Consider the following 14871-nt stretch of genomic DNA (forward strand, 5'->3'; position numbering starts at 1 on the left):
TTCTAGGCTCTCCTTGTCCTTTTAGCCTTTTCTAGGCTCTCCTTGTCCTTTTCTCTTGTGTCCCTTTTGTGTCCTTTTTTTCTTCTTCTTCTTCTGTTATTCTCCTTTTCTTTTAGCCTTTTCTGGGCTCTCCTTGTCCTTTTAGCCTTTTCTAGGCTCTCCTTGTCCTTTTCTCTTGTGTCCCTTTTGTGTCCTTTTTTCTTCTTCTTCTTCTGTTATTCTCCTTTTCTTTTAGCCTTTTCTAGGCTCTCCTTGTCCTTTTAGCCTTTTCTAGGCTCTCCTTGTCCTTTTCTCTTGTGTCCCTTTTGTGTCCTTTTTTCTTCTTCTTCTTCTGTTATTCTCCTTTTCTTTTAGCCTTTTCTAGGCTCTCCTTGTCCTTTTAGCCTTTTCTAGGCTCTCCTTGTCCTTTTCTCTTGTGTCCCTTTTGTGTCCTTTGTTTTTCCTTCTTCTTCTGTTATTCTCCTTGTCCTTTTAGCCTTTTCTAGGCTCTCCTTTTCTTTTTCCTATTTCTTAGGTCCCTTCTTTCCTCGTTATTTTACTCCTCTTTCTTCTTTCTTCTTTTCTTTATTGCCTTGTAACTTCTCCTTTTCTTTCTTTGTCCTTGTGTAATCTTTGTCCTTTTGTTTCTCTTTGTTGTTCTGCTTTCTTCTCTTTTGTTTTCTTTCTTTTCTTTGTTGGGTCTCTTTTCTGTCTTTTATTTAGCCTTCTCTGGCTTCTTCCACTCTCTTGTTCTTCTTTCTTATATATGTATATATTCTTTCCTTCTTTCTCTTTCTCTATTTGTCCTTTTGTTATTCTCTGGTAATCTCTTTTCTTATTGCACCATCATCTTCCTTTGCCTTATTGCTCTTTTGCCTTTTGTTTATCCTTTATTCTTCAATCAAGACATTCATTTCCTTTGTCTCCCTTTTCAGACCTTTTTCCGTGCTTATCTTCCTTTTCTTCTTTATCTTCTTTTTCTTCCTGTCTTTTCTTCTTGCTCGCGTTCTCCTTAATTCACCTTGTCTTATGTTCTTCTTCTTCTTTGCCCTTTGCCTGGCTTTGAAATGGCTGGTCTCCTTTTTCCTATGACCTTTCCTGGAATGTCCCCTTCAAATGTCCGCCGTCATTCTCACAATACTTTGGTCGTCTTTGTTCTTCCTTTTCTTATTATGCCTCTTTATTCTCCTTACTTTTTGCCTTTAATTTGTCTATTTCTGGCTTCTGGGTGTACTTATTTTCTTCTCTTTTGTCTTCTTTTGCCCCTTGTTTTTCTTCTATGTTGTTTTTGTTGTGGTGGTCTTTAGTCCCTTTCTGCCTCTCTTTGCCTTTCTTTCTCTTCGTGTTCTTTAATTGTCTCTTTTTCAATGTTGTCTCACTTCGCCTGGCCTTGTAATGGCAGCCCCGCTTTTTCTTATGGCCTATTTCTCCAATGTCCCATTTAAAATGGCCGCCATTATCTCGCGAGATTTCGCGATCGAAATCTCGCTTTTCCTGACCTCATAATGGCCTCCTCATTCGTTTTCCCTTTTTTAATTGGCTCAGCCGCCTGACTTAGTGATGGCCGCCGAGACTCCTAAGCTCTCGCGGGACCTCGCGCCTTGTTTTCAAAGGCCCGCGCTTGCTCTTAGCGCTTACCGCTATCTGCTGCATCTTTCCACTGTCGCTGTCTGGTGGGCTCCCGCGTCGCTCTTCCCGTCTTCCATGTTGCTTGCGGCGCATCCAGGGTGAGCACCTTTATTCTTTTTTCCTCACGATGTTGTACGTGCTGGACACACTTTGATCCACGCGTCGATCCGTTTCTTTACCTTCGTCGCCAGTTGTCATGTTCTGCTCGTGCGCCGGGAGGTACATCAAACACGGGACACAGTTTTGTCTCATACTCCTTTATTTGCATCACTCATTACAGCGCGTTAGCATCTGGTCAGCTGCTGGTCAGCACGTCCGTCTCCGTCTACGTCCTAGTCATTGTGTGTGTCCCTTCCTGTCCCCGTCACCGGATCCGGTGTCCGGTGACTTGATCACTCGGCCTGAGGCCCCACAGGGTCCTAATGCCCTACTGTCCATTGCCCACACTGTCGGGTCACGACATAAGATATTTTCAAATGCAGCCTCTTTGTGATCTACTAAGGAAGCTAGAAGAGATTTACTTTCACATTTGTCCTTGCTGCCAATTTCTTTGTAGCGGATTCTTTAATGTATACTTTGACTGTCAGGCTCTGCTTTTTAAGCTCCACCCTCCTGACTCCATCCCCTTTCCTCTGCTCCACCTTGACCCCACATGTATAGGTTCCTAGTGCAAAAGTTTTCCAATTCCAGCACTGGGAAACAGGAACTATTTTTCATCATCAGATCTTGTCCCACAAAAAGAAAAAGAAGCTCAGATAGGCGAGAATGAGGAGTTGAATAGGGAAACGGCGATTAAGGCAGAAGGAGGCACTGATGAAGAAAGAACATGAAAAAGTGAGATGGAGAAAAAAAGTAAAGTGTGGTGGTAGAAAGAGGCATGGGGTGGAATTAGGCCTAGGCAGCTTTATTACTGGGGATCCCTGCCATTCATTCGGCAGCAGCTCCGGCAGCAAGATCTTAAGAAAACTGTGGGGCTCTGCAGTTGGTTTTTTTTATACAATTGAAGCAGCGAAGCTATTTGCCAGAACCCCCCTTTTCTCTCAACCCACCCTTTAACCTTGAAGCTGGGATCGAGACACCAAAGCGCTGCGTAAGGGAACCACTGATGGAAGAAACTATCAAATCACCCTGAGGCAGGCATAAAGTGTGCACGAGACAAAAAAAGGTACTGCTTAACTTTGCATTGTTCTTTAAATCTCCTGCATTTGTCAAGCAATTGTCGTAAACTGAAAAGCATAATTACGGTGCTTCTGATTCATCGCGCATTTAGTTTGTATGCTCCCATGGCTCCTATTATTTTCATTGTATAATTGTATTCAATGGCAACGTTAAAGCTTTTATTACAGTTTGCTGATGTGCAAACTAATACACAAGGCCGAGAGATAGGCCATTCATGATAAAGTACTTTGCATCGATAAGAACACTGATATTCCTATGAATAGATATTTAATCATGCCCGACTTTTAATGGGTTAGTCTTAATTTGTGCTCTGGTTATTTTATCTGAAAGCATCGTGCAGAACATGAATAAAGAGAAACTTGGTATTTAGTAGGATACTATCGCCCTCTAGTGGCTGATTCATATATACATCATGGGCGATTTAAAGAAAGCTTTGACAATGTCAGTCAGCCCTTCTGGCATGTGTATATTAGAGAAGCAGCAGTGCTTTCAATGTAAAAAAATAAGTGAAGGTACTCACCAAAAGGAGCAGTGGATTGGGGGCGGGGGTGGGGGGGGAGGGATTTTGGGGCTGGCACAAGGGCGGTGCTAAAGGCAGAGCTTGGGAAGATGCTGAATTTTTCTTTTTTGATTTCAGTAACATTTTTATTGAAAATTATATTTACACGGTGCATAGCATATACATGGGTAACAGTAAGGCAACAGACATAAAGGAAAGAAGCCCCGGCGGGGGAGTGGGGGGGGAATCGGAAGGGGTTGAGTCCTGTACTTCGTGTACTCTTGTGGGTTGCTTCTTGGTTGGCTGTCCCCCCCGTCCTCCCCACCCTCCATGCGATTGCGGTCGGGTTTTCCATCTTCCTTATCTTTGGTCCTGTGGCCTGTGCGATAGTCCCCCACTCGGCCATTGCTATTCGCCCCCTCGGTGGCTGGAAAGGAGAAGAAGAAAGAAGAAGAAGAAGCTCAGGATAGGAGCTGTTTGGTTGTGGTGTTGGTGGGTGATCTAGTCAGGGTTTCTGCAGCAGCGTTATTTGCTGTGGAGGCTACGGCGGCTTGTGCGAGGACAGATAGTTGTCCAGGGAGAGCCACATTTTGCACTGTTTATGTGTCTTCGGTGTGTGTTTGGCCGTGATGGTGTCTGCTCCCCTTAGAAAGGTTACCCAGTTGAACCATGTTTTAAAAGAGGCCTTCCCTGTATCCTTCCAGTTGTTCAGCACTGTCTTGACTGCTGCTGATAGTAGAAGGTCAACCAGGTCCCTGTCTTCTCTGGATGTGATTGTGGGATCCATGAACCCTGTGGCAAGGCTGTGGAACTGGAGCTGGTGGGAGGTGCCTATTATGTCGTTTATCATTGCGCCTATTTTGTACCAGAATTCCTTAACCTTGGGGCAGTGGAAGATCAGGTGTGCTAAATCTCCTCTCTGTTTGTTGCAATTCCAGCAAGTTTTATTTTCGCGGATTCCTATGGAGGCTAGGCGGGCTGGGGTCCAATATGTTTTGTGGAGCAGCCAGAATTTGGTTTGTTCTAGGGTTGTTGTCACTTTCTTCCTTGACGTGGATGTCCAGAGGTCGGATTTTTCCTCCTCGCTGAACTCCCTACCTATTAAAGATTCCCAGTAGGCTGTGACTTTGTTATTGAGTTTGGTGGACTTGGGACTTAGGGCTCTGTAGAGGTGTGCTACCTGATGCCCCGTTCTGTTTAGGTTGGTGGCGTATTGCAGAATTGTGGGTGTTTGTTTGTTTAGGCCTGCTTTGCTAATCGCGACTTTGATTTTCAGAAAGTTGTATAGTTCGATGCTGTCTAGTTTGTGTTCGCCCTTGAGTGAATTAAAAGTGGTGTGTGTGCTTTGGGGTAGTAGTTGGCTTACTGTGGAGATGCCATGCTTGTACCAGGAGTGCATGTCTAGTGTTCTGTCTCTGTACTTGATCCTGGGGTTGTGCCATATGGATTCCCACTGAGTGTTCTTCAAGCTTGTGTCCAATAGCCTATCTATCTTGAGGAGTGCTATTCTGGTGTTCCTCAGTATGGGGTTGTGCTTAATTGTGGGGTGTTTGGTTGCGGTGAGGAGGGCGATGGGTTCCATGCCCTCTAGTAGCCTTCTCTCTAGCGAGAGCCATGCCGGGGTGTAGTCTTGCTTAGTGGTGAGCCAGTAGAGCCCTTGTTTCGCTATGCATGCAGTTTGGAACGTTGTGAAATTTGTTATGTTGAGCCCCCCTAGGCCCTTGGCTAATCTAAGTTTTTTGTAGGCTGAGTCTGTTTTTTTTTCCCTTCCATAGGAAGGTATTGATCAGTTTATCCAGTTTTTTGTGGAAATCCAGTGTATTAATCAGCGGGAGCATGTTGAGCATATAGTTCACTATTGGTGTGAGCATCATCTTGACAGTCTCCACCCTCCCCCACCATGTGGTGAATTTGGGCGACCATCCTTCTACTCTCTCCTTAATTTTTCGTAGAGTCGCTTGTTCGTTCTGGTCTAGCGTGGATCTGAGATCTCCCTCAAAGAGCAGGCCCAGGTATTTCTATAGATTTTTTTGCCATGTTAGTCCTGATTCGCCTAGTACAGTTTTTGTGGTGTGTACATTCAGGGGCTTGCATTCAGATTTTTCTCTATTTAGTTTGTATCCCGATACGTGTGCATACTGTTCTATGGTGTCCATGAGGGCTTTTATTGACTTTTCTGGGTTCTCGGTTATTATAAGGACATCATCAGCGTAGGCTGCTAGCTTAAAAGTTTCCCCTCCAATTGGAATTCCCGTATGTCTTTATTCGTTCTGATTATATTGAGCAGTGGCTCTATTGCCAGGAGGAAGAGGGCTGGTGACAGCGGGTATCCTTGTCTTGTACCCCGCTCTAGGCAGAGTAGTTCCAATGTTCCGCCGTTAACTACAACGCGTGCTCGGGGTTCATTGTATAGCGCCAGAACCATCCTTCTATAGTTAGGACCCAGTCCAAATTTCTGCATGCACTGGCCCAGGAATGGCCAGGACACTCTGTCAAATGCCTTCTCTGCGTCTGGGGCTATCATGACTGCGGCGTTATTGCTTTTGGAGGCATGGTTGATTATGTGGCAGAGCAATCTAGTGTTGTCATGGGACATTCTGTTTTTAAGGTAGCCTACCTGCGAGCAGTGTATGAGTTTGGGCAGGTGTGCATTGAGTCTGGTTGCTAAGATTTTCGCATATATCTTGCAGTGTACATTTATGAGTGAGATTGGTCTATAGTTCTTGGGGTGCTGTGTGTCCTTGCCTTCTTTGGGTATCACTATAATGTTGGCTTCTGCCATTGTTGGTGTCATGCGCCCGTTGTGGACGCAGTGTGTGAACACTTCTGTCAGCGTGGGTTTAAGTGTTGGTAAGAATTGTTTGTAGAATCCCGCTGTGAATCCGTCTGGGCCTGGGGCTCTGTTGTCTTTGAAACTGGCTACTTCCCTTTCTATCTCATCTCTTGTGATGTCTGTTTCCAGTGTGTCTCGTTGGGTGTCTGTGAGTGCTGGCGTTGTGATTCGTTCTAGTAGTGTTTTGCCTCCATCGCAGCCTAGGGTGGTATCTTTTTTGTAGAGTTGCTCGTAGAAGTCTCTAAATGCATTGAGTATTTCCTTGTTTGCTGTCTGGGATTTGTTTTTGCTGTCTCTGACTGCTGCTATCGAGTGTTGTTTCTGCTTGGCCTTGAGGTAGGATGCTAGCGCCTTCCCTGCTTTATTGGCTGTGCATAGATGTATGGCTTTGTACTTGTTTATCCAAGTTCCCGCCCTTTCGCTAAGGATTCTGTTTAGCTCGTACTTTCTTTTTGTTAGTGTTGTGAGGGTGTTCCTATCTTTTAAATTGGCTATGTGCCCTGTTTCCAGGTTTTTGATCTCCTGCTCCAGGCCCTTGATCTTTTTATTCCTCTCTCTGTTTAGCCTACTTTTAATGCTGAGGATTTTGCCTCTGACCGTGGCCTTTAGGGCATCCCATAGGGTGTTCCTGTCCGTATCAGGGGTGTCATTGATCTCAAGGTACTCCTTTATTGCCGTCTCTATTTCTGCCTTGGCTGTTGTGTTCTTGAGCAGGTCATCATCAAACCTCCACCTTCGTGTTGGCTTTTCGTTGTGTTTGCCTGTCATCGTCAGGCTGATGTGTGAATGATCAGAGATGGTTCGTGGGCCTATCTCTGTTTGGTCTATGAGGTGAGTGTGTGTATCTGATATTAGGATGTAGTCTATTCTGCTGTAGGAGTTGTGTGGGTTTGAGTAGAACGTGTACTCCCTGCCATCTGGGTTTTGAAGTCGCCATGGATCTCTGAGTCTGAGTTTCGTGCATAGATTCTTTAGAATGTTCCCTCTTTGTGGTACTTGGCTCAGTCTATGTGGGTGTCTGTCGATAGCTGGGTCTAGGACTTGGTTCATGTCTCCTGCTACTATCAGGAGTTCCTCTAGTGGGAGGGTGTCTATTTGCTCTCCAACCCTGTCCCAAAAGGACCTGTCTTCCGTGTTGGGGCAGTAGATATTGGCTACGTGTATCTTTTCTTCCCCCCGTCTCAGACTGGTCACTAGTGTTCTGCCCTCCACGTCTGCCTGTGAGTTCTCCAGTATAAGTTTTGATTTCTTGCTAACTATTGTGACAACCCCGTTCTATTTGTTTTGTGCGGGTGATCCTATGACCTCACTTATCCAGCCAGCCTTGAGCCGTCCTATATCTTCCGCTTCTAATTTCGTTCCCTGTAGGACATATATGTCGCTTTTGAGCTTTGCCAGGTATTCGAGGACTTTCCTTCTCTTCACTGGATGGTTGAGACCCTTTACGTTTAGGGACACTACCTTAATATCAGCAGTGAGGTGGTTGTGTTGGTTGTGTGTCATTTTGTATGGTGTGTATCTGGCGTTTCGTCTGGTTTTGTCCCGTATATGTCATTGTCTTGTGTGTTGTGCTTCCTAACGTCCTCTTGTGTGCTGCAGTGAAGGCTGCATGTTGGTGACTGCATGTTCACCCTCCTGTGCCTAGAGCTCCAGTGGAGAGGTAGAGGTAGAGGATAGAAAGAAAGAAAAAGAAACAGAAACAACCCTTGTATGTGCACCCCACACCCCCCCTTTGTCCTGCCCCCCTCCCCCTTACTTGCTGAGTGGGTGTGCGACGACAAAGTTCCCTTGCTCCGCATGTGTCCCTGAGGCCGGTTGCTCGGTCATTCAATGTTCATCCAGCTTGAGCAGTTTGTTGCTTCTTTGGTTTCGGAAGTTCTGAGGGATACCGTATTGCGTAGCTTGTTCTTCGTGAAGCGGCACCCTATCGCCTTCCCGCTTGGTCTCTTGTTGAGAGGTAGTTGCTGTCTCTGAGGTAGATTGTCTTGGAGCATTCGAGTCTCCTCCCTGCATTGAGCATCGGTTGTTGAGTGGGGAGACCACAGACACGATTGATGTAGATAGTCGTGAGGTAGTTGCATTGTATATGTTCGTGCTTAGCTTTTATTCCGATTTTCCTGCATCGTCCGGTGAGGCGCTCCTTTTTGCCGCTCCTGGGCTTTTGGTCTCCATGTCTTCTGCTGGTGGCCCTTGTATGTATCTTCGTAGATCCTCCGGGTCATCAAAGACCATTGTCCTCCAGTTGTCTGTGATCTTGAAGCGTGCAGGGCCTGCGAAGCTGAAGTTGAGCTTCCTTCTGCGCAGGGCGTCTCTCAGTGCCAGAAACCCTTTCCTGGTTTCCACTGTTGGTTTAGAGTAGTCCTGTGTGAGCACTATTTTGCTGCTCGCCCATGTCAGGTTCTGGTTTTTCCGTGCAAAGGCAAAAATGGCGTCAGTGTGGTTTGATCTTAGTGGGCAGCAGATTATTGGTCTGGGGCCTTTTCCATGGGCTGGCTTCCCCACTGGTACTCGATATGCTCTGTCCACTTCAAATTGCCTATCAAATTTCAGGCCGGTCAGCTTGGGTAGCATATCTTCTAGCATGGCCGCACAGGTGCCTGCTGGGTCCTCTGTACCTTCTGGGATGCCTAGAATCTGTATGTTGCCCCTTCTTGCTCTATCGTCTTGTTCTGCTAGCTGCCTTTGTACGGCCTTTGTAGTTTTTGAACAATCCGCTAGGGCCTTATTGTTTGTAATGGTTACATCCTCAATGTCGCTTATGCGCCCTTCTGCGGCTTCTATTCTTATGTTGGTACTGTGCAGGTCTGCTCTTATCGCTGCTAGTTCCAGCTGCATATTGTCTATTGTGAGCTTTGCTTCCTTTGCCAAAGCATTGCCTTCGGTGACCCTTTTAAGGATTGTCTCTAGAGTGATCGTTTCATTTTTCAGCTTCATTAATGACTCCGCGCTGTCTTTCCTGGGCTTTTTCTGGTCATTGGCAGTTTTCCCCTCTTGCCCTGACATCGCGCCGCTGCTTCTCCTTGTCTGGAAAATGCTCGATCTTCCTTCTTTTTGGATTGATGTTAGGGCCTTGGCTGGTTCTACCCTTGGTGCCTGGATTGCGTTATGCGTTCTGTATCTGCTGGGTTCTCTGATGTCCCTGGTTCTGGTTTTTGATTTTGCCCCTGCCAGCGCGTGCTTTGTCTCGTTCATTGCCGCGTTCTGGAGCTGTTTGTGCCTTTTGTGCTCTGTTCTTGCAGGATCTCCTTGCTGCCCCTCGCCGGTGTATGCGTTGTGCTTTGTTCCTGCCTTACAGCGCCTGCTTATTAGTGCCTTAGATAGGTGTCTAGGCCTTGGCTCCCTCCTGGGTCGCTGTGGTGGTGTTCAGTTTCGCCCGCGCTTTCTGCCGCCCCTGTATGCCTTCCTGCCGTTGGGCCTCTTCAAACTCTGCTGCGTTCTGGCTGTGGCGCTGTACCCGCGTGGCGTGTTTGTTGGCTTGCGGTCGCTGTGTCTTGCGCTGTGCTGCGCTGTAGCGCCCGATGTTCGACTCTCGTCTGCGCTTCCTCCCGTGTGTGGTGGTGCCTAATATGGAGCGTTCGTCTGACTGCTCCGGCGGCGTCGGGCTCGGGGCGGAGGGTGTCGCCTTTTTCCCCTTTCCGATCTAGGCGCCTCTTTCCCCCCCTTTCACGGTTCTCTCCTTCACCCCTCTGCGTTAGTCGGGTTTTTTTGCGGGGGTGCTGCGCTGTTTCCACGACTTTTGCAAGCTCCTCACTTGCCCTCTGTTTCCGCTTCCTGTTTCCTGTTGCTTTGTTTTCGTCCGATTGTCCCTTCCGGTAATGGCGGCGCTCTTGCGCACAAAATGGTTTCACTTTCGCTTGGGTGCCCCCCTGGGTAGGTATTATTGTGGTGCCTGGTAACTTAGTTATTTTCTCCTGGGGGGGGTATCTTGGCGCCGCTGTGCTCTTCCTCTCCCCCTTTCTCGATGCAGGCGCAGTGTAGCGAAAGGTGCAGAGTCTCTCTTATCGATTTGCTTCTCTCCGTTGTGCTGTAGCACACCAGTGCACACTCGCGTGTGGGGAGCCCTTCGGGATAGTGCAGCGCGGGGGTTTTTAGGGCAGCTCACCTTCTACCTTCTCCGTCGCTTGAGGTGTCTGGGCTATGTCTCCCGCTGCTGGCCATTGGGTGCCATCTTGTATCCTGTTCCCCCTTCTTACAGCCGGAGGGTGTAAAGGTCTATTTCTCAGAGCTCGGCTTCTTACTCCGTGATCTTCTCGGCTCTTTACGTTGCCTGGGTGTTCTGATGTCGGGTTCTATTTTCCGATGCTTGATCGGTCAAGTTTGGCTGGTATAAATTCGCCGTTGTTGGCCTCTGGACTGCGGAGCTGACGGACTCAGACGACCGTCCACATTGCCGTCCAAGCCACGCCCCCAGGTGCTGAATTTTTCACCTTGCCAAGCTTCTCGGTATGCAAGGAATCTGCATGCATTATTAGAATGTCGGATGTATCTTTCCATTAATTATCACACTGATAACCATTTATTTAGCACTTAATAATACATTTTTATTACTACCCAAAGTAACCTTTTTAGCAACCTCTAAATAAGAAAAGATTGAGGAACAAAACAATGAGGTCCTAAATATATGCCTTATTGTTTGCATGCAGGTCCTTGATTCAGGGTCATAACTCACTAAGCTATATTACAAGGATGTTACCTTGTGACCTGTAGGTAAAAAAAAAAGATCAACACAACAAACACAGTAGTCAACTGAGCTATCTACATTAAAAAAACAACTCTTATGTGCTTGTTGCATGCTGGCTCTCCAGCAGGCACAATGATTCTCAATGCAATTTTATGGTGAATTGAAGTTTGGTTAGAATGTACACAGATGTGTCTGGTGGTTAATGCACTTGCTAGAGTTTCCACTTTATTGGTGCTTATGATGCCCCGAGCTTACTTACTTAAGAGAAAGCCCTAGGCTTCCTGTTTCTTACCATCAGTAAATGCGCAGTTATTTGTCGGCACTAGTCGCTGTTTCTGTCAAACTGTAAACCAGAGTTGCTTTTCAAGGGACATACTTTGTATAACTTTAGTGAGCAGCATATTCTCTGTCTCTTGCTGCCACAGGATGAGAAATGTTGGCACAAAGACACTAACTATATTGCTGTTGCTGGCTTAGCCTTTCAATCTTCATTTTGTGTGGTTGAAAGGGAGGAGTAGACCGAGTAAACATGCTGCAGATGTGAAATCAGAAACAATAAGGTATCTACCATGGGATCTGATTGCACTTTGTGTAATTAAACATAAACATCTTGACCTGTAACACAGCCCCCATGATGAAAAAACATGTTGGATTATTCAAATTGCTTTATAATCTTTTGTTGGTGTTACTTTGCAGTACTTAAGGCGATACCACATGTGTTTATTCAGATAATAATTACAGATTAAATATGTTTCCTGTACTGGTACCAAAATAACTTGTACCGATGAACACGTGGAATCACAAAATTGATGACAGATTTTTGCTTTCCTGCTTTTGGCGTCCAATCACAGTGTACAATAAATTGCAACTACGAGTGTGATTAACACACACATATCTAGCCCTGCATTATATTTATTGACTTTTGATAAAAATACAGCCATGTACATCTGTGTAGCATCTAAGTTCAGGTGGTTTAGCACTGGCTGCAAACATCACTGTTCACATTTTTCACTATACCTACTTTCTCTTCCGTCCAAAGTCAATAAAAAAGGGACCAGCAAGTTTGGTAACGAGAATCCGTATTATTTACACATGTAAATAGCAGTTGTGAAGCGTGGGTTAGAGATGATGAAAGCAATCATAAACTTTCTTTTGTTCTGTCCATGGCATATTGACACAGCCCTGAACAATGTGTCCCATCCCCCAACGATTAGGTTTTACAGACACCTCTCTCCCTCCACTGTAGAAGATCAACTTATAAACCAATCAGCCTGCAGCCACACCCCTCCTCAGATGACTTCCAGAGTTCACACGCTGTGTTTTGGTGACAAGAGCTGGTGATCAGGAGCTATCTTGACAGCACAGCCCATGTTCCCACCATGTGCAGTGTCTGTTGAAGGTGCTGCCACGGCCTGAGTGGATTGATGTAGGGAGTGCTGCCTTACTCCAACCCAGACCCCCCAGGAGTACCGGTGCTCTCCTTGTTCGAGGAAAAGTGCTGGTACTCAAAAGGATGAAAAAGCAGCGGTACTGAGTACCGATGAGTACTGATGAGTCATGAGTACCGGCCCATTTAAAGCACTGGGCAGCAGTGTGGGGTTTCCTCATATACACAGAACAGGTACCACACAGTAGTGGTGCTACATGTGCAAAAGCAGAGCACGCTTACCGTACAAATATAGAATAGTAATGGCGGGGGCAGCAACCGTGCATGCTCCCTTTCACACGCGGAATAGGCGCTAGACCCCCAAACGATGCAAGCTTGTAAAGGGTTAAGTCACGCCCCTTCCTGCCAAAAATATGTCCCTGCGGGGGTAGACACTACAATGAACAACAGTGACCATTGGGTGTACACATAGGTGTTTGAATTATGGAGGGGGGTGAGGGAAATACTGCAGCTCCCCCAAAATAACCATGCTGTAATTCCGAGGGTGAATGAACATTAAGGATGACTTTAAATTTAGTTTTTATCTCGTCACAATTGCAGTGGGTGAAAGGCAGAGGTCAAATGTCAGGCTAGTCTTCTGACAAATTGCTGCTTATTCCTGTACCTTGGAGGTTGGTGTTTACTTTTCTTTCTCTGAACACCATAGGATAAGATTATGTAAAGGGAAATATGTGATAATCTTGCTGGTGTGAAAGAAAAAGGCTGTGGGAGGTCGTTTTATATTAACACACAACAAAATGTAAATACCAATGAATGAACTGTACAAATATTCCGAAATAAATAAACAGTTACGAAAGCACAAATAAAGCGCTTTTTTGAAATTATGAAGTGTGATGGAGCAAAGATTTTAATATGATCAAAAGAAATCAAGAAACTTTACCTGTGGATGCGCAAATGACAAATATTTGTTGAAACCCTATTTCCATTATCATTTGTGTGCTTTATTGTTTTATCAGAAAATCTGTTTGTTTGTGCAAATGTAGTCTTCAATTCAATGGAAAATGTGCTGCCTGTAAATGACAATGTGCTACCACGCCATGATTTAGTAATACATTTGTGAGAGTGTGCTCCAAAATGCACTACTAGCTACATACCACACCCTTACCACTCTCTTTCTGAATGTGCGTGGCTCATTTGTGACACTTGCTCTTTGTATGATGCTTGGATTTTTCAGAATGCCTATGAGAACAGTGATGTAACATTGATGGTAGCACACACACTCTGAAAAATCAAGTTCAGGCACCACTGGGTGAACATGCAATGGTTGTTGATTTCTGGGTTCTGGTTAACACCTGTAGTCTCCAGAAATGTCAGTTTAGCCCTAAAGGGCAAAGACCCTTACAACAAAGTCTATTTTTTTTCAGGTTTTGCATCAAGGGAATTCGTTCTTGTGCATAAGTCCCTCATTTGCAGAAGGAATACCATCTATCCTTACTGTAACAGATTACACAAAGCATTCCACAACACCGGACCAGCCTACCTGAACGACAAACTCAACTTCTACACCCCCGCCCGCCAGCTCCGTTCCGCCAGCCACGCCCTTGCCGCCCTCCCGCGCATCCAACGAACGACCGACGGCGGCAGATCCCTCCTTCCTCACCGCCAAGACCTGGAACACCCTCCCCACCCATCTACGGCAGACCGAGGACCTGCTCACCTTCAGAAGGTGCCTCAAGACCTGGCTCTTCGAGCAGTAGCAGCACCCCCCCCCCCTCTTCAGCGCCTTGAGACCCTCACGGGTAAGTAGTTCGCTTTACAAATTCACTGATTGATTGACAGAAGGCACACTCTGGAAAGATTTACCATATAGCGCAAGACAGAAAAAGTCACCTGACATTAAAAAATTGGGGATGTCAAAACAGTTGTCTGGTCCTGTTCTCTCTGTAGCCTTTCATTATTAATAAATGCTAGACCAGATTAGCAGAATAGAGACTAGACTATCTGGGTTGAATTTGCTGGACTGAAATAGCCAAAGAAGGGTTGCACGTAACCCACGAAAATGACACGGCTGGAATTAGCTAATCATATACAGCAAGAAAGGTAGCAAGAAGTGCCCAACAACCTGGAAGGGAAGGACTGATAGCCAAGAGTTAGAAGCCTAAACATCAGGAAAGTATTAAAGAGGAAATGTACGGTAAAGAGACACAACTCCAAAATGTCTTTTACCGCTGTAAGCCAGAAATATCTACAGGAAGAAGGAGGCTGTAAGGAAGCCATGATGGATAGGGAAAACCTACTCTGCCCTGCACCTTTATTTCTACTTTAGATACTGGTTGTTTCACATAGGAGTTGTTGTTTGCTTGCATAGCCCACCGTCTATACACCTGAACCTCCTTAATCACTGCAGGTTTAAAGTACCTCAATTTTTCATGAATATTCATTGACTTGTTTTGGTTTCTTCAATCTGCATCCATATTCTGCATGTCCAGTGCTCTGAAGTGATGGTCATGCGCTAAGAGAAATTGTCCAAATAAATAAATGAATAAATATTAATGTAATGAACTATTTAAAAAAATCAATTCAATAGACAATACTTTTAGAAACAGTTGGGAGACCAAATCCATTGGAGTTTATTTTTCAGTAATGCTTTTCCCTATACTCACTTATATCTTTTCAAGAGGACA

General features: G+C 45.6%; 1 protein-coding gene across 1 annotated transcript in view; it reads left to right on the top strand.

Moving 5' to 3' along the window:
- The window catches only part of LOC144783216 (uncharacterized), a 70834-nt gene that overhangs the window by 12212 nt on the left and 43751 nt on the right, over window positions 1-14871 (top strand). Inside the window, exon 3 of the mRNA XM_078662308.1 lies at window positions 13612-13986. Coding sequence (XP_078518434.1) covers window positions 13612-13986 — 375 coding nt within the window. The remainder of the gene's footprint in view (window positions 1-13611; window positions 13987-14871) is intronic.

Source organism: Lissotriton helveticus, chromosome 9 (genome assembly GCF_964261635.1).
Source record: "Lissotriton helveticus chromosome 9, aLisHel1.1, whole genome shotgun sequence".
Lineage (NCBI taxonomy): Eukaryota > Metazoa > Chordata > Amphibia > Caudata > Salamandridae > Lissotriton > Lissotriton helveticus.